Below are 26331 nucleotides of genomic sequence, written 5' to 3' on the forward strand. Positions count from 1 at the left end.
TATTTGCTTTAAAAATATTGAAACATATTTAAAACGCATAAATGTGAATGTGTATTTTGCCATCCATTTCCACAGTATTTAAAAATTCATAATGTATGTAAGACGAACTCGTGTGAATAGAATATTATGTGACGTTTTCGCTCATAGCTGTGCTTGTCTTCGGCACATTAGCAGAGATACAGTCTTTTGAAGAAATATCCAAGATTCAATGCTTTCTAAAAGTCTACTGCGTTGGCCGGGAATCGAACCCGGGTCAACTGCTTGGAAGGCAGCTATGCTAACCACTATACCACCAACGCCTCCTGGAAGAGCCGGACGAGAGTAAACACTACTGTGGAACCACACAAAGCTACATTTACTCGAGTACTGAAGCGGTAATATAGTTCACGTGACTGCCGCTCCTACGTCCTGTTACACGTGGGCAGTTTTACCGTAGTGCCGTACGCGTTTCCTTCGCTATTAAATACCGCTTAACTCCAAACTGTAGGAACTACCCGAGAAAGCCAGCCGCTACAAAGCAACTTCACTTTTTTGACCTGAAACTCCTGTTAAAGTAAATTTTTTTTGTTAAGCAGATTTTTGGGTAGCAGTACTTCAGTACTGTTTGGCTCAGAGAGAGTAACCACTCTAAGCAATATGAATATCATGAGAATAGCAGCGGTGATAAACAAACCGTAATATATTTACTGAAGTGACGTCAGTTACACGTGTAAGATTATACACTGTGTTGGATAAGTTAAGAGGAGGAGAAGTTAGTTATTTTTGCGCGCTGTGCGAAGTCCCGATTGTCCTTTCTTTCATGCTTCCCAGAACACAGATGTCTGGAATATGAAGCTACATACAACGAACGGCGCAACATACAAACACCTGTGCCCATAAACGACTTATTACTGAATGTATAACCAGCATATAATACAGCATTTAACAATTGTGACCTTAACATTGTTAAGTCGTTTTGGAGAAAAGCGTCAGCTAAATGACATGTAAATGTAAACCAGAAAAGGTGTAAATTCTTTTCATATGCAAATCAAACCCTTGTTATCCAGTTCGGTTCTTAGATGGGTTCCTAACTGTATATATATTCTGTATCTATATACACACCCTACAACATTATTCGTTGCTTTCCAAAAATTACCTGCGTTGGCCGGGAATCGAACCCGGGTCAACTGCTTGGAAGGCAGCTATGCTAACCACTATACCACCAACGCCTACGGGAACATCTACAGTGCAGTGACCCAGAAAATAGCAATTCTTTATTCTAAGTCTTTATTCCACGCTCCTTGTGCCTACAAATAACCAAAGTGACTGATCAGAGACTTCAAAAGTGACTGTAAAACTGCGCCACTTTCGAAAACGTTTCCTTCGTTTTCAATGTCCCCAAAACCGTAACAACTTAAGCCACATAGTACGCATAGTATTTTAATATTGCATTACAAAAAACAGTTTAAAGATATTACTTTACCAGCCAATTTGGCCATTTAAATTCTGAGCAGATCATTGTGCAAAACGTCCCGCAAATGGCATAGAACTGTGCTGATCAGTACTATGCCGATTTGGAGATACGTTTGTGTTTTTATTCCCTTCTAAGTCATCACTTATTAACAATTTCTTCCTTATTGACCATTGTTTCCCTACAATAAGACTTGAGGAGGACGGCCGGCCGTTATGCCAGCACCCCATGCTGACTGAAGCTGATGCGATGGACGAGACGTACCTGTGTGAACTGGTCAGGAACATCAAGTTAACACTCAGCTATATTATTAGTTTTAACTTTACTTAAATCTTTTTTAATCTAGAATGTCCAGGAAGGGTGGGCAGCCACTGACACTTGGACCCCCAGACTAGAGTTAATTTTTTCTCCCTTGACTTTCAGTTGGGAGTTTCCTTCTTTCTTTCCTCCATGGCCAGGTAGACATACTACTTATTATATAGCTTTAATAACTGCATGGATAATGTATTGCTATAGTATATAGTCAAGTGTCTTATCTCTTTGTTCAGCGTTCTGTATCACTGTGTGAGAAGAGCACTCTATAAAAATACAGTGAACTGTTGTGCTACTTTGGTAGACTATTCATTGCATTCTAAAAGTTAACTACACAGGCCAGGAACTGAACCTGGCTCAACTGCTGGGAAGGCAGCTATACTAACCACTGTACCACCAACACCTGCTGAAACAGGGGGATGAAGGACTGGAGGAAGTTCTACCCTCCAGTGTGGACAGCATACAATGATTGAACAAATTCCTTAACACCCAGTTGAAGACTGATAGTCTCTTCTTTCCTAATGAATATTACAATTATAATAAATAACCGTAAGCACTTTTTCCTTTTTTTTTTAAACAGCTTTATAACCGGAGTAAGTCTCCCTGGTGGTCAAGATTTGGTGTTCTCACCATCACGGCCTGGGTTTGATTCCCAGTCAGGGAACACTTTATCAAAAAAACTGCTCTCCACGCATCAACATGCCGTGACAAGAACACGAGAAATGTTGATGAAACTTCCTCAGGCACAGCAAGCCACTTTTGTAGAGGACAGCTGGCAGCTGCCTTCGGCCCCAAAGGTCTTGGGTTTAAATCCCACCTCTGGCTGTAGTACCCTTGAGCAAGGTCCTTATCCTCAATTGTTCCAGTTAAAAAATACCCAGCTGTCCAAATGTGTAAGTAATTGTAGGTAGCGTAATGCTGTAAATTGCTGTGGAGAAAATGAATGTATGAATAAATGTAACAAATAAAGATAGTGTAGCAACCCACCCTATTGAAGGGCAGGAGTAGAAACTGGACTGCAAATAGTTTCCTGTGTGGGGAAGTTTGTCTGGTAATATAAAGACACTTTCAGTTGTGAAAGGGACTGTGTGTTTGTAGTCTGACGAGAATCTGTCTCTTGAACTGGATAAGGGGGACCTGGAGTGGATTAGCTCCCAGTGAAAAGCATCGGTCCAGCTGTCCTCCCTGCCTGGCTGTCCGTGTCCTCGTGCCGCATGATCATGATTCATGATGAAAACGCTCCGCTCTTCATTGCCCTCCAGCAGCACCCACTGTCTACATGGGGCTATTATACCGTTTTTTTCCACCGACAGTGGCCATATTATATTAATTATACGAAAAGATTATCGTGCTAAATTTCGTCCCTTCTCATTTCATTTTATATTTCTTTCGTTTTACGTCAGGATAAGCGATTATCATTGCACAAACCAAGTTCTTCCACTTACTCTTAGACGGACTTCCCTCCGTCTTTTCCTCGTTCTTGTCGCGCCTTTTTCGTGAATCTCAGCGTCTTCCCCTTTTCTTATTCCGCTCGTTTTTTCGTTGTTTTATTTTCTTTTCCCTTGCTGTTCGACTTTTGTGAGCTGTGCTCGCGCAACTCGCCTCGTGCCAATTCCCCGCGTTAGCCTTTCAGCGCGTGACCACACGACTGGTACTTTATTCACACGTTAATTAATATTTATAACGTGTAATTATCAGGTGTGGCTTTGCGTGTAAAAGGGTGTATTTGACACTTGGCCCCCCAGCAAGCGCATGACAGTTTATTGCCGAATCTCCATTAAGGCTGGTTTTCAAGTTTCACCTGTTATAATTTCAGGAACGATGGCCCCATTTGGATTCTGGACACGATGCTTGTTTGGCAAGTGTCAATTCTTTTACATTATTTTTATTTTTTTACCTTTATTATTCTGCTTTTGCATTAAAGGTAGAATGAATACATAAACACTTATGGATACATGTTTTGTCTGTGAATATTTGAGTGTACAGTACATAATTGCTACAAAAGAGCTCAAATAACACAGATAACATTCATTTTTCTCAATCCAAATTGATCTCCATCTTTCCTCCTGTCCATTGCAGCCAAGAGCCATCAAGACTCATCATAGTTCATTTCCCTGGACGTAACTGGCATTAAAAAGGGTACAGATTATACTGAACCCGTCCGACTTGTGAAATTTCTGCCAACACAGAATCCGTATTTAATTTTATCCTTCTACCCAATAGCGATACTCAGCACTGTTGTTTATTCTCACCTTCAAAGGTGTTTTAACATTTCTTCTTGTACCGATATACACTCTGTGAGGATTTAATGTGGTGTTATTTCCCTGCTATGTTGTGGTTGTCTTCTACAGACATGTAACCATGTTTTCTTACATAGAGTTGTACATCGCACCTCATTAACAGTACAGTTTTAGCTAAAGATCCGAGGCTGCCTCCAACTGCCTTTATGTCAAAGATTTGATGCTCCCTATCTGTTTCAGGCCTTGCAGGCCTAAAATCATCTTTATATTTACATCACCACTATGTGAAACCCATGCTGATGAACAAGTGGTTTACAACATAAACTGGCATTATTCTTGATTACCAAAAAAGCCAGATGAAAACAAGACAAGTAACAAAGAGAAGTAGAAAATTTATTGCAGTATTTGTTCCGCCAGAAGTGCTGGGGATCCCTTTCTCTCAATACTAGGGTGACCTAATACATCAAAATCTACATTTACAAAAAACTCCCCCTGCAGGTAGGCCACAGATACTGCATGCTTCCTTTTTAAACAGAATAAATTATATTCCAGGAGACTCTGCCATTGTACAGCATGGACAAACGAAAGGAAACAAAAATAAAAACAGCTTTTCCAGGAAAATAAGCTAAGCTAAAGAAAGCCATCCGGGTGCTAGGTTAAACTCCAAGACCACTTTTTTTATTAAGAACATCAACAGACTAAGTTCCAACATTCACTTTATTTTTTTTTTTTAAACAGAAATCTTTTTTCTGAGATATAAACATTTTAGTTTTCTTGTGTTAAACTATGATACAGTGGGAGTAGAAATCAAAAGACCGGGTTTTTTTTTCTGCTGCACAACAGCGAAGGAGCTCCCACACAATGTTTCCCCAAACATTTCTTTCTGAATTTTGTATTCTCGTTTTGCATCCTTATTTTTTTTTCTGAATTTCTTAAGTGTGTCCTGGATCCACATTTCTAAATGTCTTCATAGACCCCAATATTCACAATCCTGTTTTTTGCAATAAAGTTGCAATTCAAGGCCTTTGTAGTGTCTGATAGTCTCGCCTTTGTGTAATGGTGGTGGTTCAGGAAGGAAGAAGAAAGAAGGAAAAAGAAAAAGAAAAAGAAAAAGAAAAAAAAAAAAACAGAAGTTGGGTTTCCTAGTGTCATTTTGGCTGTTGAGGGCTGGAGCAATGGGGACCCTGGAGCTCATTAGCTGGAGGTCCCATCCTTGGCTGCATATAGCGATCGCAGCGCCTGCACCACTTTGTTAGTCAGCTTGTGCGAGCTCGTCAAGGCGATTTTCTTGTAAATGATGTCCGATTCCTTGATGGTGTCCACCCAGGGCACCAGCTTGCGTCCATCACGCTTCTTGGCCTCGGCCCAAGGGCCCGAGTAGGAACCTGCCATCCAGTGCACGCTGTAGCCGGTGCTGGTCTTCTGGATGACCCGCGCAATCTGCGGCCGGTCCTTGTACTTGGGGCAGCGAATAGCGATGACATCCATGGCTTCCACTGTCTCGTTCATGTTGCCAGATGCCTCAGCAGAGTCCCCACCCCGCTTAGCCTTCCGGGATGACTGGGAACAGAGAAAGGACAGAGATTATTGATCAGTCACAGACATCTGCACTGGCAAGGTGAGACTGTACTGGTCAAGCAATTATTGATAATGAATGGATGTTGAGTAAATCCAATCACACAGGAATCTTATGGTACTGCCTTATACTGCCTTAATAAAATTTTGTTTTAAAAAAGTTTTCTTTTGTCTTTGTTACTTCACATCTTTCTTTTAAAGTTGTGAGTTTTAAAGTTTTTACTTCATGGTACATTATTATACATAATAGTTTTACACTATGATTAAAAGTCCAGAAGATTTCTGAGTTGCATCCAAACAAGCACACAGCAGATACAAATGAAGACACATGGAAGAAGCCACACCACACATCAGTGGGGGGAGTCTGCTTTCTTTGTGTGGTGCTTGATACCGTTTCAAAATGCGCATTCTATTGCTGTAATACCTCTCTCATAAATGTGAGCTGACTTCTCAAAATTTGAAAAAAAACAAGTGAATATATGTAAATATCAGATCAATTACTTTTATACTATGTATATCATATATTACATGTATACTAGCAAGGATCGACGCAGGAAACGGAAGCCATCTCACCCCTGGGGTCTTCTCGTCACCATCACTCTCATCATCTTCTGTGTCGGCAGATGTGGCGTTGTTCTTGGGGCTAGAGCCTCCTAGCAGTGCGGTGATGGCTTTGTTTCGAGCATTAGTGCTGGCTGATGCCTCCCCCTCTTCATCTTCCTCATCCGGGTCTAAGTGCTCCATCAGTAACTTGAACTAAAACAGCAACAGGTGATCAATCAGACTGATAATCCTTCAGTCTTGCAAGACATTCAAAGAACTGGAATAGCAAGCGCACAGCCTTTAACCACTTAGTTATCTAATACTGCCAACAAATCTGTCAAGTAAAAACAAAGAAAACCAAATAACTGGTATTTACCTGTTCATCTAATGAAGAAAACCACCACAAGTCACACTGAGGTAGTGAAAAGTAGTCAAAGACTAAGAGCAAAGAAGCCAACATTCCACACTACAGGTCTGATGCCTCAACCAGGGGGACTAAATCATCGGTACCAGAAAGAGATAGACCCAAAGCGCTTACATCCAAGTATTGCTTGACTATCTTCCTCTTGACCTCATCGCTGATCTTGGCGCTGGTCATGTCCTTAGACAAGAACTCGATCGTCTGTCGAGGGTTGAAGTGCACCGTGGACTTCCTGTTGACAGCCTTGTCATACACCTTGGCCGACTCTGTTGGTGAGTACTTCTGGATTTTACTGGAGACAGAGAAGGCAGGTTGGTGAGGGAAGAAGAATGTTGTCATGTGTTTCTCTTGGGACAGCCAGTTCTTTTCAAGTGCAAGGAAACAGGAGAGTGGTAGCACAGAAATGTTTTTTTCTATGGATGCAACTCAAGAATTCCTCTAAAAGTAAAAGGTGTGTGTACAAATGCACGGAGTAACATTACAATGTGTTAATGCTGACTTGCCTTTACGTGGTTCTCTATAGTAAATGTAAGGCTGTCTGTGCCAGAAGTAAATATTAAGTTACCTGTCTGAAAAGCTGTACAGGCTCTTGAGGTGCTGTTTGAGCATAAGGAGCAGCAGGATGCCTTGGGAGGCATTGGCAAAGTCCAGCAGTGGTGCAGGGTCATCGGGAAGGCGCGCCATCACCTTGTCGACGTCCTCTACATCCAGGTCCGAGTCCCAGTCTGACTCGGACTCAGAATCGGAGTCCACAGCTGCCCGCTTTGGATTTTTGGGCCGCCGCTGTACCACATCATCATCATCGTCCTCGCTGCTGTGGCCATGACTGCTTGACATATTTAACTCCTTAGCCTCTCGGCCCTCTATGTCTTCCTCCTCTTCCTCCTCTTTCACTTTCTGCTCAGAGCCATTCTTCTGCTCCCGGTGCTTCTTCTCCCTCCTTCCAGGCTCCTTCATGGACTGGGGGAGAGAGGGGAATCATGAGAAAGCTCCATGAGTATCCCTGTGTGTACAAGCCTTCACATGTATTTATATCTACATGAATGTATATAGACAAATGCATACAAGTATATGTGACTATGCACAGGCAGGCAACTGCAACGGCATGTTGTGCATTCATCTCACCTCCTTGAAAGACTGCAGCAGGTTGCTCCCTGACACAGACAGTGTGATATCAATATGGTGCATGATGAAGAGGGGCTCCTCCTGTGTCTGGTACGGGAAGCAGGCCAGGTTGTCCGCAATGTATAGCAGCATGTTGACCTCTGTCTTCTGCAGCAGAGAGGAGTGAGAAAGAATTCAGTCTAAATATTCTACCTGCAGGGGGTGCGGTGGCGCAGTGGGTTGGACCGCAGTCCTGCTCTCCGGTGGGTCTGGGGTTCAAGTCCCGCTTGGGGTGCCTTGCGGCGGACTGGCGTCCCGTCCTGGGTGTGTCCCCTTCCCCCTCCGGCCTTACGCCCTGTGTTGCCGGGTAGGCTCCGGTTCCCCGTGACCCCGTAAGGGACAAGCGGTTCTGAAAATGTGTGTGTGTGTGTGTGTATTCTACCTGCTCACAGACCAAAAAAAGTGATCACAGGGTGTGTGTGTGTGTGTGTGTGTGTGTGTGTGTGTGTGCGTGCGCGCGTGTGTGTGCAAGTGCATGGCAAGCTCCTCACCGCACTGTCATCAAAGAGGTTGAGCAGCGAGATAAGGAAGGCCCGGCGATGCTGCCGATTACCCCGCACCATACTGTACAGGTGGGAGCAGAGTGCCATGTTTGTCTCATCCTGCCGGAAGCCCCGGATCACCGAGCCCTTCGCCGTCCAGATGGCCTGTTGCACCTGGTAGCTCATCTTCATTCCTGCCACCGCCTTCATCTGCAAAGGGTCAGCAGGTGGTTTAGTGAGCAAGGAACTAACCAAGAGGCTTCAGGTTAAAAACAATCTATGAAACATGACTCTTTGCTTATTGATTGGCTTTATAAAAATGCCAAAAGAAAAAAAATTACACCATTGGTTTCAAGACAAGTGGTAAGTAATCTTATTCGAAGCAAATTCAGTACAGTTACAATTTCAGTGAGAGCGCAACAAGATGGGGTCAGTACTTACATGTATGAAGCCTGTGTACTTTTTGTCAATTTCCACCAGCTGCTGATCAGCTTTATTCCTCATACTGGGCTCTGGGTCAGTTCCCATGGCGATGAGATATGGCACACACTTGGGGTGTTGGAAGAGGAAAGGGATTTCTTAACACATCAGTAACAACCATCGACATACATATTCTCCATCATGTAGGGAATGTTGATAGACAGCTTACCTGGACAGGATGGATGAGGCCCTGGTTGAGTGTGAGTGCAATAACGTTGAGGGCAAAGTGGCGCACGCTGGACTGTGTGTGGAAAAAGGCCTCCAGCACCTGCTTCAAGTATAGCTGCATGATGGAACTGCTCATGCCAGATGAAATGTCACCCATCTCCTTCAGGTCTTCCTGTTTGGACAGCTTCTTCCCTGTGGACCACACACCAGGAGTTTTAGATAGGGAACATGCTCACACACACAGAAAAAACTTCAGAAAATCGGCGAATCCGTGTTGTAAAGCAAGGTTACAAATACTGGTAAAACACAAGGAGTAAGAGGAAAAAAATGCCACCACGCACGGTACACAGGAACACATAGAGAGTCCAGATAAGAGGCAGACATAGAGACCCAGGTGTTGACTCACACTCGCGATCAGCTTCCTGCATGCGCGAGTCCTCCTCCTGCAGATATGTCTGCAAGTTCTTCAGCACCTGGATTTTGAGGGTCACGGAGCTGCTTCGGTCCGACAGGATGCCATTGTACAGGCCCTTCACCTCCTGGGCAAACATCAGTCCTGGGTGCTGTATGAACAGGAAGCCTGGTAGGTGGAATGGGGTGAGTGTTGGAGGTGAACTGGTACAGGTGCAAATGTCAGAAAAGCTAACACAGTAGCATGTTCCTGAAGAACTGTTTTGTGATACCTTTACTTTTTGACACAAGAGTCCATTGGATTTGTAAAGAAGTCAGAATAGAAGACAGCAGTTCAGGAGACAGGTCCTACCCAAGCCAATAATGGCCTTGTTTTGCACCTCCTCATCCTCATGCCTTGTGAAGTACAGGAGGAGTTCCAGTACTTTGTCCTTGATCACCACCTGGACAACGGAATGAGGAGAAGTTAACACTTAGTTCCCTGTTGAAGCTGATCCATGTCCTCCGGTGATATTAATCATGTTCTTCCAGCTTCTCCAAGGCAGTCAAGAACTACCTCTGCTTGCATATCAATCTGTGACAACACGCATACAAATTTTCGACGACAAAAAAAACTACGAAATTTTGTTTGAAATTCAATTATACATTACTCAATGCACCATAGTTGTAGGTGACATTCTTTAACCCTCTGCAACTTCTTTGTGGACACACAAGTCTTCTTGAAAAGCTGATGAGCTTCAAACCTGTCTTAGATATAATCTCTGCAGCAGGTCTATCAAATGTCTTCAGAGGCAAGTTGATCATCTTTATTACCATAATCCTCTTCTTCTAGTGTTTGCCAATTCATAAGCAGAACCTTAAATCTCCTTCTGCAGCTATGATACAGTAGGTGGTTTTCCCTTTAATTTACCACATATGAACATTATACTCCACCTTAATAACTAGCCATCAGTCAGTGTACCTTGTTGCTACCCTTGAACTCCTCCAAGTCAAAGTCGAAGTGACGACATAGCGCTCCCACAGTGAACAGTGAGCGAAGCAGGGCAGGCTTTGTGGCCACCAAGGCAGAGTTGTTGGGGTCCTCCTGGTGCTGGGTCTTCAGCTTGGTCAGAGCACCTGTCAAAATACCCAGGAGCGATTTGCACAGTGGTACAGCGGTATCCTATCCTGTCTTTACGTAATCAAACATAAGACAACAGCCTGCAGACTCAAAACCGAAGGGAGCACAGTTTTTTCCAAGTACAGTTTATGAACTTTTATAGGTACAAAATTACTTTAAATTCCTTGGAAAATATAGACACAATACTTGCAAAAACCCAATATAAACAGACAAAAATCACCAGTAGGGTATTTGATTTAATACAATGGCAGTGAGTAGCACGCTATGGTGAGTCTGCATTACAGCTGTGATGTGGTGCTCACCATAGTATCTGTTGAAGCAGGCCCAAACAAACTTGTAGTTGTGTGTGACCTTGTTGACCACAGCCCCAAGGCAGCTCACACAGTGTTGCACAACCTAAAACCCCAAAAAAATACGTAAGGACAGTTAAACATCAGTGTTTCATTAATCAGTGCAAACAAAACCTCAGGCAACACAGTATTTCAGCAGCAGAGAGTCCATAATAGTAAACATCTCTCCAGCTGCACAAGTCAATAAAACTGTAACTGTCTTCACTCTCTGGGTGAAAAGAAGTATTTCATAGTATATATAATTACATTAAAAATGGAATAACATATTGAATGGGAAAAATACCAAATATATAATACTCCCAAATCAGCTGCTCTTCTTATCAATGCTCACACACGTACTCACCGTCATTCCATACTTGATAATAAGTTTCATCAGATCTTCCTCAATGGTGGCCAGGAAGGTTTCACTGGGGTGCTCCATGAGGGGCACCACAAGCTCCAGGATCTTGGCCACATTGCAGATAACCATGAAGTCACTCTGGGACTGTGAAAAACACATCAGAGTGTAGGTACATATGGGAGAAAAAACACACAAACAAGTACAAATGCAGGCAGTGAGGTACTTTTGAAAACATTTACAGACATGCGTTGCTTAACAACGGGGATAAATTCTCAGAAATGCATTGTTAGGCGATTTCGTTGTTGTGCGAACATCATAGAGTGTACTTATACAAACCTAGATGGTATAGCCTTGATGTAGTAAAGAGAGACGGTAAACACGAGATTTACGACACTGCTGCCGGCATAACACAGCATACTGTTTTTATAAGTAGAAAGAGTACACTCTAAAATAACGATAAAAAGTACAGTATAGTAAATACATAAACCACTAACATAGGTGTTCATCATTATCAAGTATTATGTACTATACATAATTGTACATATACATACTTTTATACGACTCCATTATAATCTTACAGGAGCACCGTCATATACAGTATGTGGTCAGTCGTTAAGTGGCACATGACTGTACATTTTTTCATTTAGCTGACATTTTTCTCCAAAGCAACTTACAATATTACACTACTCACGATTATTCACCCATTTATACAGCTGGGCATTTTTACTGGAGCCATTTAGGGTAAGTACCTTGCTCAAGGGCATTTCAGCTGGAGGTGGGAATCAAACCTGCAACCTTTGGGTCCAAAGACAGCAGCTCTAACCACTATGCTACCAGCTGTCTCATACTGAGAGCAATAATTTGTACCTTTGCTTGCTTACCACAAGGGGGACTCAGACATCAACTTTTAATTTTTTTGATGAAAGTCTTCACATGAACAGCCTTATGCTTCCTGTGAGTGCTACAAGAGGACTGGTCCTTACGTTGCACTTGGTGGTGAGGTAGGGCTGCATGGTCATGGCATGCTTCACCATCAGCTGGGCACGGATCTTGCTGAACAGGTAAAGCGTTGTGATGCAGGCCACCAGCCTTGTTGAGTTCACGCTCTTATGCTCCGAGGCTGCCAAGTCAAGGAAGACAAGTCATATAATGCACTAAAAACAAGTGCATGCGTATGCACAAGCACACAAGCAAAAAGACAAGGAATGTAAAAGCAGGGGACTGAAAGGAAATAAAGCAAGTCTGACTAAGTGAGGTTAAATGCATTACTGGAGGAGAGAGAAATTATGCTTCTGGTCTCCATACCTGAAAGAGACTCCTCATACTGCAGGATGTGCTCGACTAGGCTGTCCACCAGCTGCACACAAGCCTTTTTGGCAGGCTTGTACGATGCTTCCTCCTCTGACTTGAGGAGCTGCAGGGAGGAATGCGGCGACACCAAGAGATCACAACCACATCTGCTCTATAAAGGCTTCACTAAAGCTGGAACCCCACTTGCAGTGGCCTACAAATTCCACCCATGATTTAGTTAAATGTAATAACAAAGTAAACCAAACCTCAGGAGACATTCATCACTACCACGTACACTTACATTTTGAAGTAGCTGTTCAAACCAGTCATAACCACTGTCTCGGCAGGCAGCAACCTGAGAAAGACATTTGTGATACATATTATTAAATGATGTGCTTCAATATAAAATTACATAAATATACTTATATGGGGGGTGAAGTGGCACAGTGGGTTGGACCGGGTCCTGCTCTCTGGTGGGTCTGGGGCTCGAGTCCCGCTTGGGGTGCCTTACGACGGACTGGCGTCCCATCCTGGGTGTGTCCCCTCCCCCTCCGGCCTTACGCCCTGTGCTGCCGGGTAGGCTCCGGTTCCCCGCGACCCCGTTTGGGACAAGCGGTTCAGAAAGTGTGTGTGTGTGTGTGTGTGTGTGTGTGTGTGTGTGTGTATACTTACATGATCACACATATGCTCTGTAGATACACAAATATGCTTTAAAAACTACAGTTTAACCAAACTTGTCAAAAATGTTCTACTAGAAAGCAAACCACTAAATGGTAAGTTTGGGTAACAGTTTGTCCAGTACCAAAGCAGTGTTGAGCTCACCACATCTGTAATGTTGAGGATCTTCCTGGTCATAGCCTCCTTGTCGTGATGGGAGGTAGGAGTGAACCACAGCTTCTGGAAGGTTTCGTTTACCAGTTTCTGTTGATGTGAAAAACAAAGAGATGAAGGCTGGCAGAGGACCACACTGTGACGGCAGATACAGGTGATCATGCAACATGCAGAATTCTTTTGTGGAAACAAAGTCACAAGGCAGTCGGACACCAGACAGCTTGACTTCTAATCCAGCCGGAGGTGTGGCGAATGACGCGTGGCATTTAGCAAACTTGGTAAAATTCCTTGACTAAATAAGAGTTCAATTCCAGAAGTGAAGAAGTAAGTCACCCCTGCGTGTTGACTGGCACAGCCACATCACACCAAACCCTGAAAATAATTAGAAAATGGCCAATAGGTCTACTGAATGTTGAATCATATGGGAGTATATGAACTCTTCTGAGTTGTCATGCTACACAGGAATCAGCAATTATTTTCTACTGTTTTCTTAAAAACGTGTTGCCAACCCATTACCTAGTCAGTGATTATGCATGACGCATGCCTTCGTCCACACATACTTGTAACAATGGATTAGTGAACAGAAACAGCAATACACAGTCAAAGGATGAGAAGCTCAGAACAAAGTGTTATTATGACTGAGTTTGCATCAAATAATACCAAAAATAACAAAGTGAGAAAAGTTATCAATAGATAAATACATAACAGCTTCACATGAGTGTAAACACATTCAGTTAAAAGGAGAGATAATCCATTCCATATTCTCCATATATGCATTCAAGGGAAGAGTCATACCTTTATACCCTCCTCATCATTAACCCTGCGGATCATCTTCACACACATCTCTGTGACTTTGCTGAATGTGGGCTGTTCCAGGCAGATGTCCCTCAGAATCTTGATTACCCTCTTCCTTACACTGATACCCGTGTCCTGAGGAAATACAGGGAAGGGAAAATTTGACAAAACTGGAATGTAATGATGAAGCAAAATAATTTCTCAAAATTATCTATAAATTATTCACAAAAAGACACTGAGGAGCCAAGAAGTAATAAGCACTCAAATAACACTTTACAAAAAATGTAAAGTAAGGCAATGTAAGGCAAACAAGAAAGACTGAAGTGCTGCACTGAGAGAATTCACACCCCTAGATGGCAGTGTGGAACAATAGTTTACTTACCTCATGTGAACTTTCAAACTTTGAATGAACCTACAGTTAAGTCAGTACACTGAGAGCATATATGTCCACTGAGTGAACATTTCCAAAAAATGTAATTTTTTGTGCAATTTTAAACTGGACAAAAGAGAAATATGAAATAAATCACATGGAAAAAAGTGATGACCTGCAGCAGTTGGTACTGTTATTTTTTGCAGAACTCAAGACCAGAAATGGAATGTAAGCAAAGCTTCAGTCAATTTGAGAGCAGTGGGACGCACCAGGATCCTCTCAATGAGCATGTCATAGTACTGTTCAGTGAGCTGCGGTCTGCTCAGCACAAAGCGGCCCAGCAGCTCCACAGCTGCCTCACGCACACTGGTGGAGTTGTCCATCAGGCGCCCATGCACCCCTCGCTGCATGTCCAGCTAGAGGGAATGAGGTAGATGCAGTTACTCTGAACCATGTACACATAGCATCTCAAACACAGCAACACTTTTTAGTTTAATATGCTTATGTTCCACAAATCTCACATAAGTACACATGAAGGCTGAACCTACCCGGGCCAGAATGCTGGGATCCACTGCAACCACCTCTGAGAGACATTTCATGGCCTTTGTTCTAACAGCAATAGCGCTCTCCCCCAGGACTCTAAGGATCTGCCAATGAATAGAAAAGGTGTTACTATGTCTACCACACAAGACGTACACAGACCACGCTGAAACGGTGCTTGCTGGCACGGGATCAACCGAGACAAGACTGTTCACCTGTGTTAAATAAATATCGAAGCTCTGCGCAAACGGCCTCATGGAGGCCAAATATCGGACGATCAAGCAGGCGTCATCGTAGTCCACTGTGTCCGAATTCATTCTAGGAAGAGGAGAGGACACGCTTATTTAGAAAGACTACTATCCTCTGTTTTATTTCCTTTTACAGGCCACATGGTAAAAGAGATCAGAGATGAGAAAAGTGTACATAAAAGTAAGCATGGCTGACACATCTGGGGGGACTGCATCTGAGTGTGATACACTGACATTGTATGTGGGGGTGGGCACTTGAACAATGGAGGACTGGCGAGCCATACTTCAGCATGCTAAACTGTGAGGGTGTGGTCTTTATGATGGAGTGCAGGAACTTCTTCCGCGCCTCTGTCTTCCGCATGATCTCTCCTGTGGTCTCCACATCCTTGGCATGGTGTGGCCCTTCTGATGAGTCCTCATCCTTCTGGTTCTGTGTCTTCATGGCCCTCTCCATTTCAGTGGTGGTGTCACGAAACCACTGCGCAATGTAAAACTTTCTTGCAAACTGGAAAGGCAGTCAGGAGATGACTGGTGAGCCTGACACCTAACAATTTCCCTTCCCTCCCTGTCATTAGTGCAGGTCTGCCAACAACTAGATGAGTGAGAGTAGATGAGGCATTACTGATGTTAATCCACTGCACAGTCTTCTAAAAGCATAAGGGGAAAAAAGCATCCAAAAGAGGCACCCTTAAGAAAGTCACTTTGTGTTTTTCTTAAAGTAGAGGTCATGAACAACAGTAGCAACACCATTAACTGCATCTAAGGAAACTTTAAGTCTTAGCCAGTTGATGGAAGACCGAAGGCTTTTCAGGACAACTATCCATAGTCACCATGAGTCGACATCGACTTGACAGCACCTAACAACAAGGAAACTTCCTATATACGAAGCTTCCCGTGTACAAAGTTACTTACAATGATTTTACTCATTTATACAGTATTCATTCAGTAGTCATTTATGGCATTCTGACTATAACTTCAAGAGGAATTTATTGATTAATGGCACTATAGTGGAGGCAGGGATTTAACTCAGGTCCCATGACTGCAATATGACAGCTGTACCTACAATGGAACCAGCTGTCCCACTACTGCAAAGAAAATCCTGAAGACTATTTCCAAATTTCATATTCAACAGCATACACTGCCAACGTTTGTTATGTATAGTACCAGAAGAAGAACGAGTGTAAAGCTATGGACTCACGACAAGAGAGGGGTCTGTTTCTGCATTCTCCTCCATGTAGTCCAGGAGGGTCTTCTGCAGCTTTTGTGTCTCATCAGTGCCTGAAGCCTGGCATGTAAAGAGGGCAAGTATGGAGGATTATGGGTGGAGTTTTCACATTTGAGGACACAGCATCAAAGAAGAAACTGCTTGTTATCCATGCCATGAGTACTTTTGAGCTATAGGTTAGCTACAGGTATTCTGCCCAAGGTCTTAAGAAGGTGACTGAAGATGTTTCCCCTGAAAAGAATCCTGCTGGCCAGGAAGAAATGGTGTGTTCATGTTCCAGACATGCTGAACTATTACAAAGTGCAGTTAGAGTCCATACAGTACTCATGACTAACAATAAGCTAAAATCAGAAAAAACACTACGCAATCTGCACCTCTATAACTGTTACAAAACAAGGTCATATTTCACTTTCCAAGTACTTTTTGTGCATACATTTTGAGTGCATATTCCTGTTGCTTCTCTGAGTGTTTGTATACCTCTTTGAGGATACGATCAATGGACCGTTGGTCCATCTTGCTGGTGACTGCATCCTTGCGGAGGCGGGCAGCCACCGTTCCCAGGTAATCAAGAGATGCCACCCTCAGGGCCATCTCTGTCTGCTTGTTACTGAACTGGTGCACCTGGAGGAGGTAGAGCAAACAAGTTCAAGGCCCTGGACTTGCTCATATACAGAGAGCTACTTGGTAATTAGCAAAGGCCAAAAGTAGATTTAAGAAATAGGTGAAGTGATTACAGTTGGTAACTAATGGTTCCTACTTACCAGCAGTCTTCCCAGGAGGCTTAACAGCAGCTCAGCTGCAGGCCACTCTGGCTTATTTACTGTGGACAGCAAGTCCTGCACAAAGTTCTCAAACAGTGGACGGTAGTCCTCCTCTCCCTGTTTGCTGCCGCATCTGGACAAGAATGGAGCAGAAGGTCAGAGGATAACAAAACTATCACAAACAAATAGTAGCTGCCTTTTCTGCACAGCTCATGTTAATTAAGACTTACTTTTTGAGAAACACAGAGAGGAAATTCTGAGCTGTCCTCATGGCAGTCTCATATGAGTTTGTGATCAGCACATCTTGATCCACCTATGAACAGAGCAACACGCAAGGTAAATCCAGTAAATGTGCAGCAGCCCAAAGACACTGGAGCCTGGAAATTCACATCCTGTTGTTTAACAGGTTGTCTAGTTCTCTCAAAATCATCATCTCTATGATCACTTGGAAACAGTGATAATATTATGGTTCAATCACTTGTTGTCACTCAGGCCCAGCAGACATGGCCTGAAGTATGGCTTGCCTGCTGAACAGCATTGAGCTGAGAGTTGTAAAGGTGGCTGTAACAGCAGCTGCTCAGGACAAGATAGGGCACTGTGGTCACACCTTCTTGTCTTGCTCATCGTCTGCGTCTTTGTCAGAGGGCAGGTGGACTACACACTGGATGAGCTGGAGCACCAGGGCTGTAACCATCTGGATGTACATGGGCTCTCCATCCACATCACTGCTGTTCAGCCTGGAAGAGGGGGTTTAACAGGATGATCTATACAGTGCCACCCTAATCAGTTCACACTGCTGCTACTTAGCAGCTACCAACCACGAGTGTAAAAACTACTACTTTGACATGTTCCACAATCAGTGTGTGGGCACTTAAGCCACCAACTGCCGCCAGCTTGGCACAGAGACGTGCTATGACCATAAACACAGCAAAGTTCTTTGCCAAAAAGCTATTTACTACATTATATTACTCATTGGGTAAACAGATTAACTTATCTAAGATGACTCATGGAGCTGTACAGTTTTTGGCATACATAAAATTAGATAGTTTGTAAATGAAGAGATTAAAATATAAACATGAAGCGTATGTGGCACCTTGGGGATTTCGCAGCTCAACAGTGTGCTTAACAACTACTCTCCAATGCTGACTCTTTTGACCAGAACTATGTAGAGTACAGGCAGAGGTGGGAAAATGGTCTTTTGTCGCAGTCAGACAGTTCAGTTGCCTTTGAAAACGTATCCTGCAGCTCACCTAAAATTCCTGAGACTGCGCTTGCTGGTGGGTAGCCGGGCCAAGGAGGTGAAGATCTCCTCCAAGATGAGCTGCCTGTGCTTCTCATAGCGAGAGAAAACCTGAGAAGTGAGGAGAGCCCCAACATCAGGACATTCATATATTAAAAGCATAAATAATTTCAGCATAATTTCAAATACATGCACTTTTCAGATATTAAATTGTCAAGGGAAACTATAGCCTCATAAGGAAATGCATGAATGTACACAGGTGTTTGTCTGGCTGCTGGAAAAGGAGAGAAGCCTTAAGGACCAAGACTCGCAATGTTTGTTTGTGTGGGGAAGTGGTGGGAGAGAAAGGTAGACTCACCGCTGTCACCAGCTTTATTGCACACAACTGCAGTTCACTGACGTCTTCCACAAAGAAAGGTGTGATGCCCATGGAGGAGACCTGCATAGAGAACAGACAGCATTACTGCAGGTCTGCTTCTACTCCTCTGCAAAGACTTTTTTGCATAGGGCGGTCATTTACCTGTAGGATGGTGGTGTCCGTCAGTAGCTGGATGTCCAGCAGCTCAGAGATGTTGCTGACAATGTCGCACACCTTGTTGTACAGCATGACAATGACCCTTTGTTTGTGTGTGGAGCACTTGGCCCGTTTGGCCTTGGAGCTCAGCACGCCTCCTAGAGGAGGGAACAAAGAGAAGATGAACAGAGACAGGGACTCCGCCCAGAAGGTCACCTAAGTTGCAGTTGGTGATAACAGAGCAGCAGCAGAGTTCACACTCTTGGACACAAGAATTAATAAATAGTAAGGTACTACTGACACTAAATACAAGAATTAGGCATCTTCTACACGATCGTGCCATCCAACTGTACAACTTAAACATGATGATGTATTTCTGAGCATAAGTACAATAAAAAGAAAAACTGTCAAAATCTGAAGCTCTCATTTGAACTTTAGTAGGTCTCTAAATGGGTGTAACACTGTCTATGGCAAACAATTATCATCCTAGACAGGAAGCACAGACTGTATTTCATGTGTGCATTTCATGATATAATGATGTTAACTGACAGAGAGATGCAGAGCCTTGAGACAACCATAAACCACAGTGAGAAGACACAGCTGGTAAGCAGAGATGCAGGAACTGACCTCCATGTGGGTCCACGCGATAGACTGGGTCGTACTGTGGGTACAGTGTGTTCTGCAGGTGGAACTTGGTGAACTGCAGCACACGTTCGATCACATCCTCAATGTACACTGCCTTGGGCATGTGGGCCGAAGTCATGATGTGCAGCGCTGTAAGGCAGGCGTCAGCCGACTTGGTCACCCGCTCCATGATGAGATCACGCCAGAGTCGCTCCTCGTCCTCTGTGTCATTGTCCTAACATGAAAACACAGAAAAAAACATTTAGATGAAATGAATCCTATGCCCTATGATTCCTGAAATGAAATGATTCCTATGCCCAGATCAGTAAAACTGCTGTATACTGTAAACTTATTACATTAATATGACTAACATTTTACTTATATTGTCTTACATTTAAATTTACAATTGTAAATTGCTCTATTTATATAACTGAATGATTTACTACAGAAATTCAAATTCCAAACGTATGCCTATGATAACCAAAGGCATTTCTCCTTGGATTATGAAACTACACCCTCTTGGTGAGTTGTTATGATCAATTCTTTACCCACAGCAACTTAATTAGTAGAGTCTCACATTACTGGAAACAAAAGATGGTCTTCAGCTGCATAAACCAGTACCATACTGATATGATTTGCAAGTTAGGAAAACTCACATGATTTATGAGCGTGGACAGCTTGGCCCCATCCTGAATGTTTTTCTCAAGGATATTCAGCACCTTTACCAGCTTGTCTGAGGAGAGCTGAAATGCAACATGTGCAATGTCATATTAAAATGCCCATGTATGCTTAAGTATCACTGAGCCCACACAAACCACAAACAGACTCCAGATCTTTGTACCCTGCAGGTGATGTCCTGACTGGACCCCACCAAAATGCATCAGTAGGCATTACCTGGAAGCTTCCTTTAGGCTGCAGCATAACAAGACTGTACAGTGTATGAAATGGCCTCACTGCACCCCACAGAAACTTACTATCTCATTCCAGTTGGAAATACCCTGAGGTGCCATTGCACAAAAGTATACTGAGAGAGCTCCATACCCTGCAGGTGACGTTCATGGCTTTGATCTTGGCCGACTCGCTGCCCAGCTCACTCAACTGGTGTTTTCCCAGCAGCAACTCCTGAGGGATCTCCTCGTCATCAGCTGGAAGAGGGATATTGAGTATGAGAATGAAGCACTTCACACAATATTGAATTTATTGTACCTAACGGATGAGTCAGAAGCACGTACCCAAAGCAGTGAAGTCCATGTCCTCCAAACTCTCCAGAATGTTGTCTATGCTGGCTGAGAACCGCTTAAATGTGGAAGAGTCCATCATCTCTGCAAGTCACAATTCAAACATTGCTTATCAGCTCTTTGCTTAGCAGACATTTTTAATCTCACTCCATACATGAGCATATATATTTCTTAAGCTTTTACAAGCAACCTCACATAATCATTTATTTACCACCTGCGATCACAATCCCACTAAAACGATCTAATGATTATATTAATAAGTGGACAGAAATGGAAATCACCTTCTGGCGTGAGCTTCGGTTCATAGGCTTTCCTCTTCTTCTGCTTCTCCTTCTTTTTCATCTTCCGTGCCACTGAAGAGAGACCATACAACAGCTCACCAGTCTGGCCCAAAAGCACTTGTGACCTCAGACACACTCGCACGCAGACCTGAGGCTGTGTCATCATCTTCATGACATACTCTATTCAATTACTTTGACTCAACAGGGCAACCTACTGATGTGTGCCCCTTGTCTATTAACAAGAGGAAATGGCAAATGCAAGCAAGCCACCCCCTTTACCTGGCTAGAATCCAGCCTAACCACAGCAGGCAAAAAACACATTCACACTGAACTGTGCATGCCAAGTAGAAGTAGGTTTTCCTATTTAAACCCTTAGGGCAGACAAACACATTGGTTTTAAGTTGATCTTTCATTCATTGCTTATTTCACAGTAGAATAGACAATGGCAAGGTTCATTATTACCTGTGCAGCATCTGGGCACTGTGTTGGTAGGGGCTAACCTTTATGGCAATAAGACATGTAACCCATTCTAACATCAAGGTCCGGCTTCTCATATGTACGACACTTTCACAGCTGAACAAATTACACTGTCGTCTCAGATTACAAACACAATTGGGACTGGAAGTCTTGCCATAACATCTAGATGCAAAGTCATTTTTTTACCACTTCTTCATAACCAATAAAAGCTTAATAATAAACCTCTGTTAATTTATTTGCAAATTAGGTTCTGTAAAAACCTGGCATACAGCGATAATGCATAAAAAATACACTGACTTCATAAAAAAATCCATCTCAAACAACATTAAAAATAATTTCTCCAGAAGCTCCTATTCAATCCTGTCTGATGACCGATTCATCACATAAGCGTGCCCAATGTACAACAGCTTCTAGCTACTTTCAACTCTCATTATCAATAAAAACTTAACTCAGACATCCCTCGGTTTATTTACGGGTAAGGTTCTGTAAAAGTCTCAGATACAGATATAATTAAAAAGAAAACCTTGTTAAGTAATTTTAACATTTTCATCAACTATCAAACTACATTAAAGATAATTTAAAATCCACTGTCTCCACAAACTCTGATTTGGTCCTGACTGGAGGAATCTATCCCATAAAAATGTGTAAGACAACATTAGCATTTACTATGTTGTTATAGATAACCAGTACTGAGTAACATCTTACATGAGCTACAAACACTTTGGAAGAGAGTTAAATTAATCTAGTCCCACAGCCCTATTCTGGTTGCATGATTTTACTGCCAACTAACCAGGTTTCAAAATGTGCGTCACTTTCTCTCCACAAAACCGATTAGTGAACAAAATGCAATTAAAATAAATATAGAAACAGGAAAACGTTAACACCAGGAGCCAATGTACCTTGAATACCTGACACCCTGGTCATATATAATCTAAAACAAAATGCACAAGCGTCTCTTGCAACTCTTTTATCATAGTAGTTTCAGTATCAGGGTATGCCGAGGCATCAAGGACCAACTGTGTCTGGGTGGTAAAAAAAAGGTTTCAGACTTGCAGTGTTACAAGCTGTTCTCAGGTGCTTTACTAAATGCTATTAATGTCAAACTGAACGGAATTTGATGATATCCAGAGAGCAGCAGTCTTGGGATAGAGCTCTTTTTTTGGCACCCACCTGACCCCTACCGGGAAAATACTGGAACTGTGAAATTGAATCACTACTACCTACCCATGTATTCCTTTTCAAACGTGTTCAAGGGTCATGTTCTCTACAGGGTGTGCAGCGGGATACTCACAGTCACTCAGGTTGGGTGGGGGGGAGCCCTCATCTGAGTACTCGGGGCTACGCTCTCGATACCGGCTGCCTGAGCCCCTACGGTGCTCCCCAGAGCCCCTCCGCTCACGCTCTTCATACTCCCACGTCCTGTCTCTCTCTTTTCGGTGTTTCTTCCGGGCCGCTGAAGGTGCAGAGAGGGAGAATGTCATATTCCACTGAACAAAGAAGCAGTTCCACCTCAACAGCCCCAGTCTGTATTAGATTGTGTTCTATTTCAGCTACTAACTACTAGATACAAGTCATTGTTCAAACAAGAAGTGACCTCAGCTGTTACCTAAGGCATAAATCAGATACTAACTGAAAGTTAACTAATCTGTTAACTGTTAATCTGAGGACCATCACTCAGGGACAAACACAGCAAAGTCAAGAAATTTGCAATTCAGGAAACTGGAGTGTCACTGACAGATAACTCAAAATTCACACTGAGGCAAGAAGGCTGTAAGTGCAGCGTGAACACCGGAATTAAAGTTAGCACACAGCATTATTTGTAAGTCTATCCTAAACTGGATAAGAACTTCAGCCCTGGTACTCACACTCGCCAGTGGGCTCATCCTCGTCTTCCTCAGAGCTGACCTCAGCATACTTGGGCCTGTCATTGACTGTGCTGCGCTTACGCTTGTTCATCTTCACCCTCTCGCATAGTGGCATAGTTGACTCAATCTCTGCAAGCAGTTCTGGGGGCAGCTCCTTCAGCACTGACTGGTCAATCCCACCTGGTGGGGGCAAAGGAGGAGACAGAGTGCTGAGATGTTCAACCAGACAGGCCTGGGCATCCTGGAAGTCCAGCAGTAGAAGGCCTAGGACTAGTATGGTGTGAGTATGTTAATAAAGTACAAAGCAAACATAACATATCATCATACGGAAAGTCAGTCATTTGTTCATATTTTAGCATTAGGTAGCTGCCATTAAGCATATATAATGCATTTCTAATATGATACAGATGCCTGTTCGGCTCATTTGCTTACCACAAATCAAAGTAGTCTTATTATAATATCCTGCCATATTCTGCATTGGTGTATGTTCAAACACACAGCTGTTAAGCCATGCTTATATTAGGGATAAGGGTGCATTATGAATGCTTTATGCAGTAACAAAGTGTTAACGAGTACACTTCCATATAAATACTGCAGCAGCTCGGCACACAGTATTCTGATGGAAAAGCATTTCATTTTAATGAGGAACATGCAGATTCCCATTAAGTAGTGTGAAAACGGTTTTTCTAAGACAGATGGATTCAGAATTTGCTGCAAAATACTTGGTTGTGACAAGCAGGCAGCAAGACAGAATACAGGCAAAGATGTTATTTGGGTCAGTTCAGAATGGGGTCATGCTCAAGTGTGATCAGGCAGAAAGCGAACTACATGATGATAAATGGACAAATGCCACTCCATGCTCAAACATGCACGCACACACGCACACGACTGTACCATCCTTCAGGAAAGTGTAGTCATGTCATTTGAGGTCATGGTCAGAAGAGAGGGGCACCTGGTAGAGGCAGCTGTAGCTGGCTTGTTTTTCTGAGATGCTGTATAAGGGATGACGGACACAGCTGCAGAGAGCGCTCCAAAGAACCCCCACCAGCTGGATAGCTACACTGGTTCTTATCCTTGATGAACCACTAAGCCTGCAGACTTGGAGCAACAGGCATTTACAGGCATTTTCAGCCAAATTGTCTGCAGTGGCGTCAACAGCTACATTCTCACACTCTACCCACACATACAGCCAGGTATTCACTAACACTTCAAATTTAGTGCTTAGAACTTCACTCAGAGGTACAAAAGGAAAGCAAAGTCAGAACCTGGAACTTTTCGGTCACAGATTCAAGTCTAAATGCAGTCCAGGTTCAGGATGTTTGTGCTCCTCTCTGCAGTGCAACTGCCTCTATAGATGACCCTCTTTCAAAACAACACTGAGAAAACACAAACAGTTCTGTGCAACAGACTGCAAAACAGCCACCAGAACAAATATGAAACATGTTGCTGGACCACAGAGACTCAACCGCTGACAGCAAGGAGACAATCTATCAATCATTGATGGAAAAAATTAGGACAGCCCAAATAGCTACGGATGAACGGACAGATGGAGGGATAATGGATGGATGGATGGATGGAGGGATGGCCCAGCTCAAAAACATTCTGTCGCTGACTTTCAAGACCATGTATCCCAGGAACAGAAATTAAAGTAATTTTTTGGAGATTCCTCTGTTTACTCAGAGCTGCTGGAACCATGAGCATTCATAAAGGCAATGTTTCCATCTTTTCCACGCAAGGTCAGGTTTACGTAGAGTTTACATAAAGACTTTCTTTAACATGCTGGAAATGCTGCCCTTTTCATTTGTGTAGAGAACCACAATACATCTCCTGTTTAAATGTCCTCGCCTTCCAGTTAAGATTGCCGTCTGTGCTGATGTGGATGGAGGTGGGTTCCATTTTAAGTTTGCAGTCTGTGATGATGTGGATGATATTTCACACAGGTCCCTAGGAGGTGTCCAAGGTGTTCATCCAAACCTTGTCCCATGTGGCCCATCACTTCTATCAAGTGAACAAACTCTTTCAGTGAATGACAGGATGCACTGAAGTTGGATGATTAGGTCCTCACATCAGGGTGCAGGTGCCATGAACTGTTGCCTCTGTTTTCCTTGGGTTTTTGCACCACTGCTCTTGAGACAAACAACCATCTGTTTTTGAGTCTGGGTTTTTGCCTTCTGTTTGGTGTTAATATGAGGTGTCTTCTTCAAGGATTAATTGGTAGTCGTCAACCATTTTATTATGTTCCCACCATTCTCCATGCTTATAAGGCGAAATGGTCGCTCAAAATCAAACCTCAACGGCTGCTGAAGGTGCTTAGATGCTACACCTAACGCACGCAGCAGTGTCAGAATAAACGTTTAAGAAAAGCTATGCAAATATTCCAAATTCATTCATCTTAAGCCATTAATTTGGATTACCAACTTCTGGCTATTTTTAAAGGTGTTGACAAGCCCAGTGACCCTCTGAATTTAGCAACAAGCATTTCAGAATATTTTTTTTCATATTTTTGTAAGAGTGCATCTCAAAATGAGCTTCCACCAGATTCATGAAATGTATACACATTTCACTTTATCGCAAATAGAATTTCATATATTTTACCATCCATGTTAACAATGAGGAATCTACAAAACAAAACAATAAAATGGGCAGTTTAAACCAGAGATAAATATTAGTACAGTTGGTCCCCAATTTAGGAATTTCTGAGTAAGAAAATCTTCACTGTTACAGGCTTCTTGGAGAAGTATTTAGCACTCATTTTTAATATAAAGAAAGCTTGTGCACCAATTCAAATCATGTGCAAATGCCTCACCCTATTTGTTATCATATAGCAATTCTGAACACTAAATAACATTATGTTCTTCAGAAGAGTCAAGGAGGAGGAAGAGAAGTAATCAGAAGTAATCAGAAGGTGAACAAGCTGTAGAAGATTCTTTGGCTTCTTCAACAGTAGTTCAGAGCATGTGAGGGAACTACCGCTTC

The 26331-nt window shown here is 43.0% G+C and overlaps 1 protein-coding gene and 2 non-coding genes across 6 annotated transcripts in view; all 3 read right to left on the minus strand.

The window, feature by feature from the left end:
- Positions 1–227: 227 nt before the first annotated feature.
- trnag-ucc (transfer RNA glycine (anticodon UCC)) lies at positions 228–299 on the minus strand. The gene has a single exon. It is a non-coding gene; the product is annotated as a tRNA-Gly (tRNA).
- Positions 300–1136: 837 nt separating this feature from the next.
- On the minus strand, positions 1137–1208 carry trnag-ucc (transfer RNA glycine (anticodon UCC)). Its single transcript has one exon. It is a non-coding gene; the product is annotated as a tRNA-Gly (tRNA).
- Positions 1209–4385: 3177 nt separating this feature from the next.
- The window catches only part of nipbla (NIPBL cohesin loading factor a), a 48864-nt gene continuing 26918 nt past the window's right edge, over positions 4386–26331 (minus strand). For 2 of the 4 annotated variants that reach the window (XM_029259615.1, XM_029259616.1), the window contains 37 exons: positions 23356–23535; positions 22782–22943; positions 21014–21085; positions 20727–20816; positions 20536–20639; positions 20151–20237; positions 19498–19729; positions 18877–19028; positions 18715–18795; positions 18367–18467; positions 17724–17853; positions 17347–17429; positions 17117–17249; positions 16833–16976; positions 16329–16415; positions 15415–15635; positions 15098–15200; positions 14891–14989; positions 14612–14758; positions 13973–14107; positions 13169–13267; positions 12648–12701; positions 12362–12470; positions 12040–12176; positions 11060–11200; positions 10669–10762; positions 10208–10362; positions 9599–9689; positions 9242–9415; positions 8837–9027; positions 8629–8736; positions 8197–8397; positions 7667–7813; positions 7107–7501; positions 6659–6833; positions 6151–6333; positions 4387–5562 (listed from right to left, as the gene is read on the minus strand). In XM_029259615.1, coding sequence (XP_029115448.1) covers positions 5197–5562; positions 6151–6333; positions 6659–6833; positions 7107–7501; positions 7667–7813; positions 8197–8397; positions 8629–8736; positions 8837–9027; positions 9242–9415; positions 9599–9689; positions 10208–10362; positions 10669–10762; positions 11060–11200; positions 12040–12176; positions 12362–12470; positions 12648–12701; positions 13169–13267; positions 13973–14107; positions 14612–14758; positions 14891–14989; positions 15098–15200; positions 15415–15635; positions 16329–16415; positions 16833–16976; positions 17117–17249; positions 17347–17429; positions 17724–17853; positions 18367–18467; positions 18715–18795; positions 18877–19028; positions 19498–19729; positions 20151–20237; positions 20536–20639; positions 20727–20816; positions 21014–21085; positions 22782–22943; positions 23356–23535 — 5363 coding nt within the window. In that variant the 3' untranslated portion in view covers positions 4387–5196. Of the gene's footprint in view, positions 5563–6150; positions 6334–6658; positions 6834–7106; positions 7502–7666; positions 7814–8196; positions 8398–8628; positions 8737–8836; positions 9028–9241; positions 9416–9598; positions 9690–10207; positions 10363–10668; positions 10763–11059; positions 11201–12039; positions 12177–12361; positions 12471–12647; positions 12702–13168; positions 13268–13972; positions 14108–14611; positions 14759–14890; positions 14990–15097; positions 15201–15414; positions 15636–16328; positions 16416–16832; positions 16977–17116; positions 17250–17346; positions 17430–17723; positions 17854–18366; positions 18468–18714; positions 18796–18876; positions 19029–19497; positions 19730–20150; positions 20238–20535; positions 20640–20726; positions 20817–21013; positions 21086–22781; positions 22944–23355; positions 23536–26331 lie in introns of all 4 variants that reach the window. The other 2 variants (XM_029259614.1, XM_029259617.1) reach the window with 2 other exon arrangements.

Source organism: Scleropages formosus, chromosome 17 (assembly GCF_900964775.1).
Source record: "Scleropages formosus chromosome 17, fSclFor1.1, whole genome shotgun sequence".
NCBI classification, from domain to species: Eukaryota; Metazoa; Chordata; class Actinopteri; order Osteoglossiformes; family Osteoglossidae; genus Scleropages; species Scleropages formosus.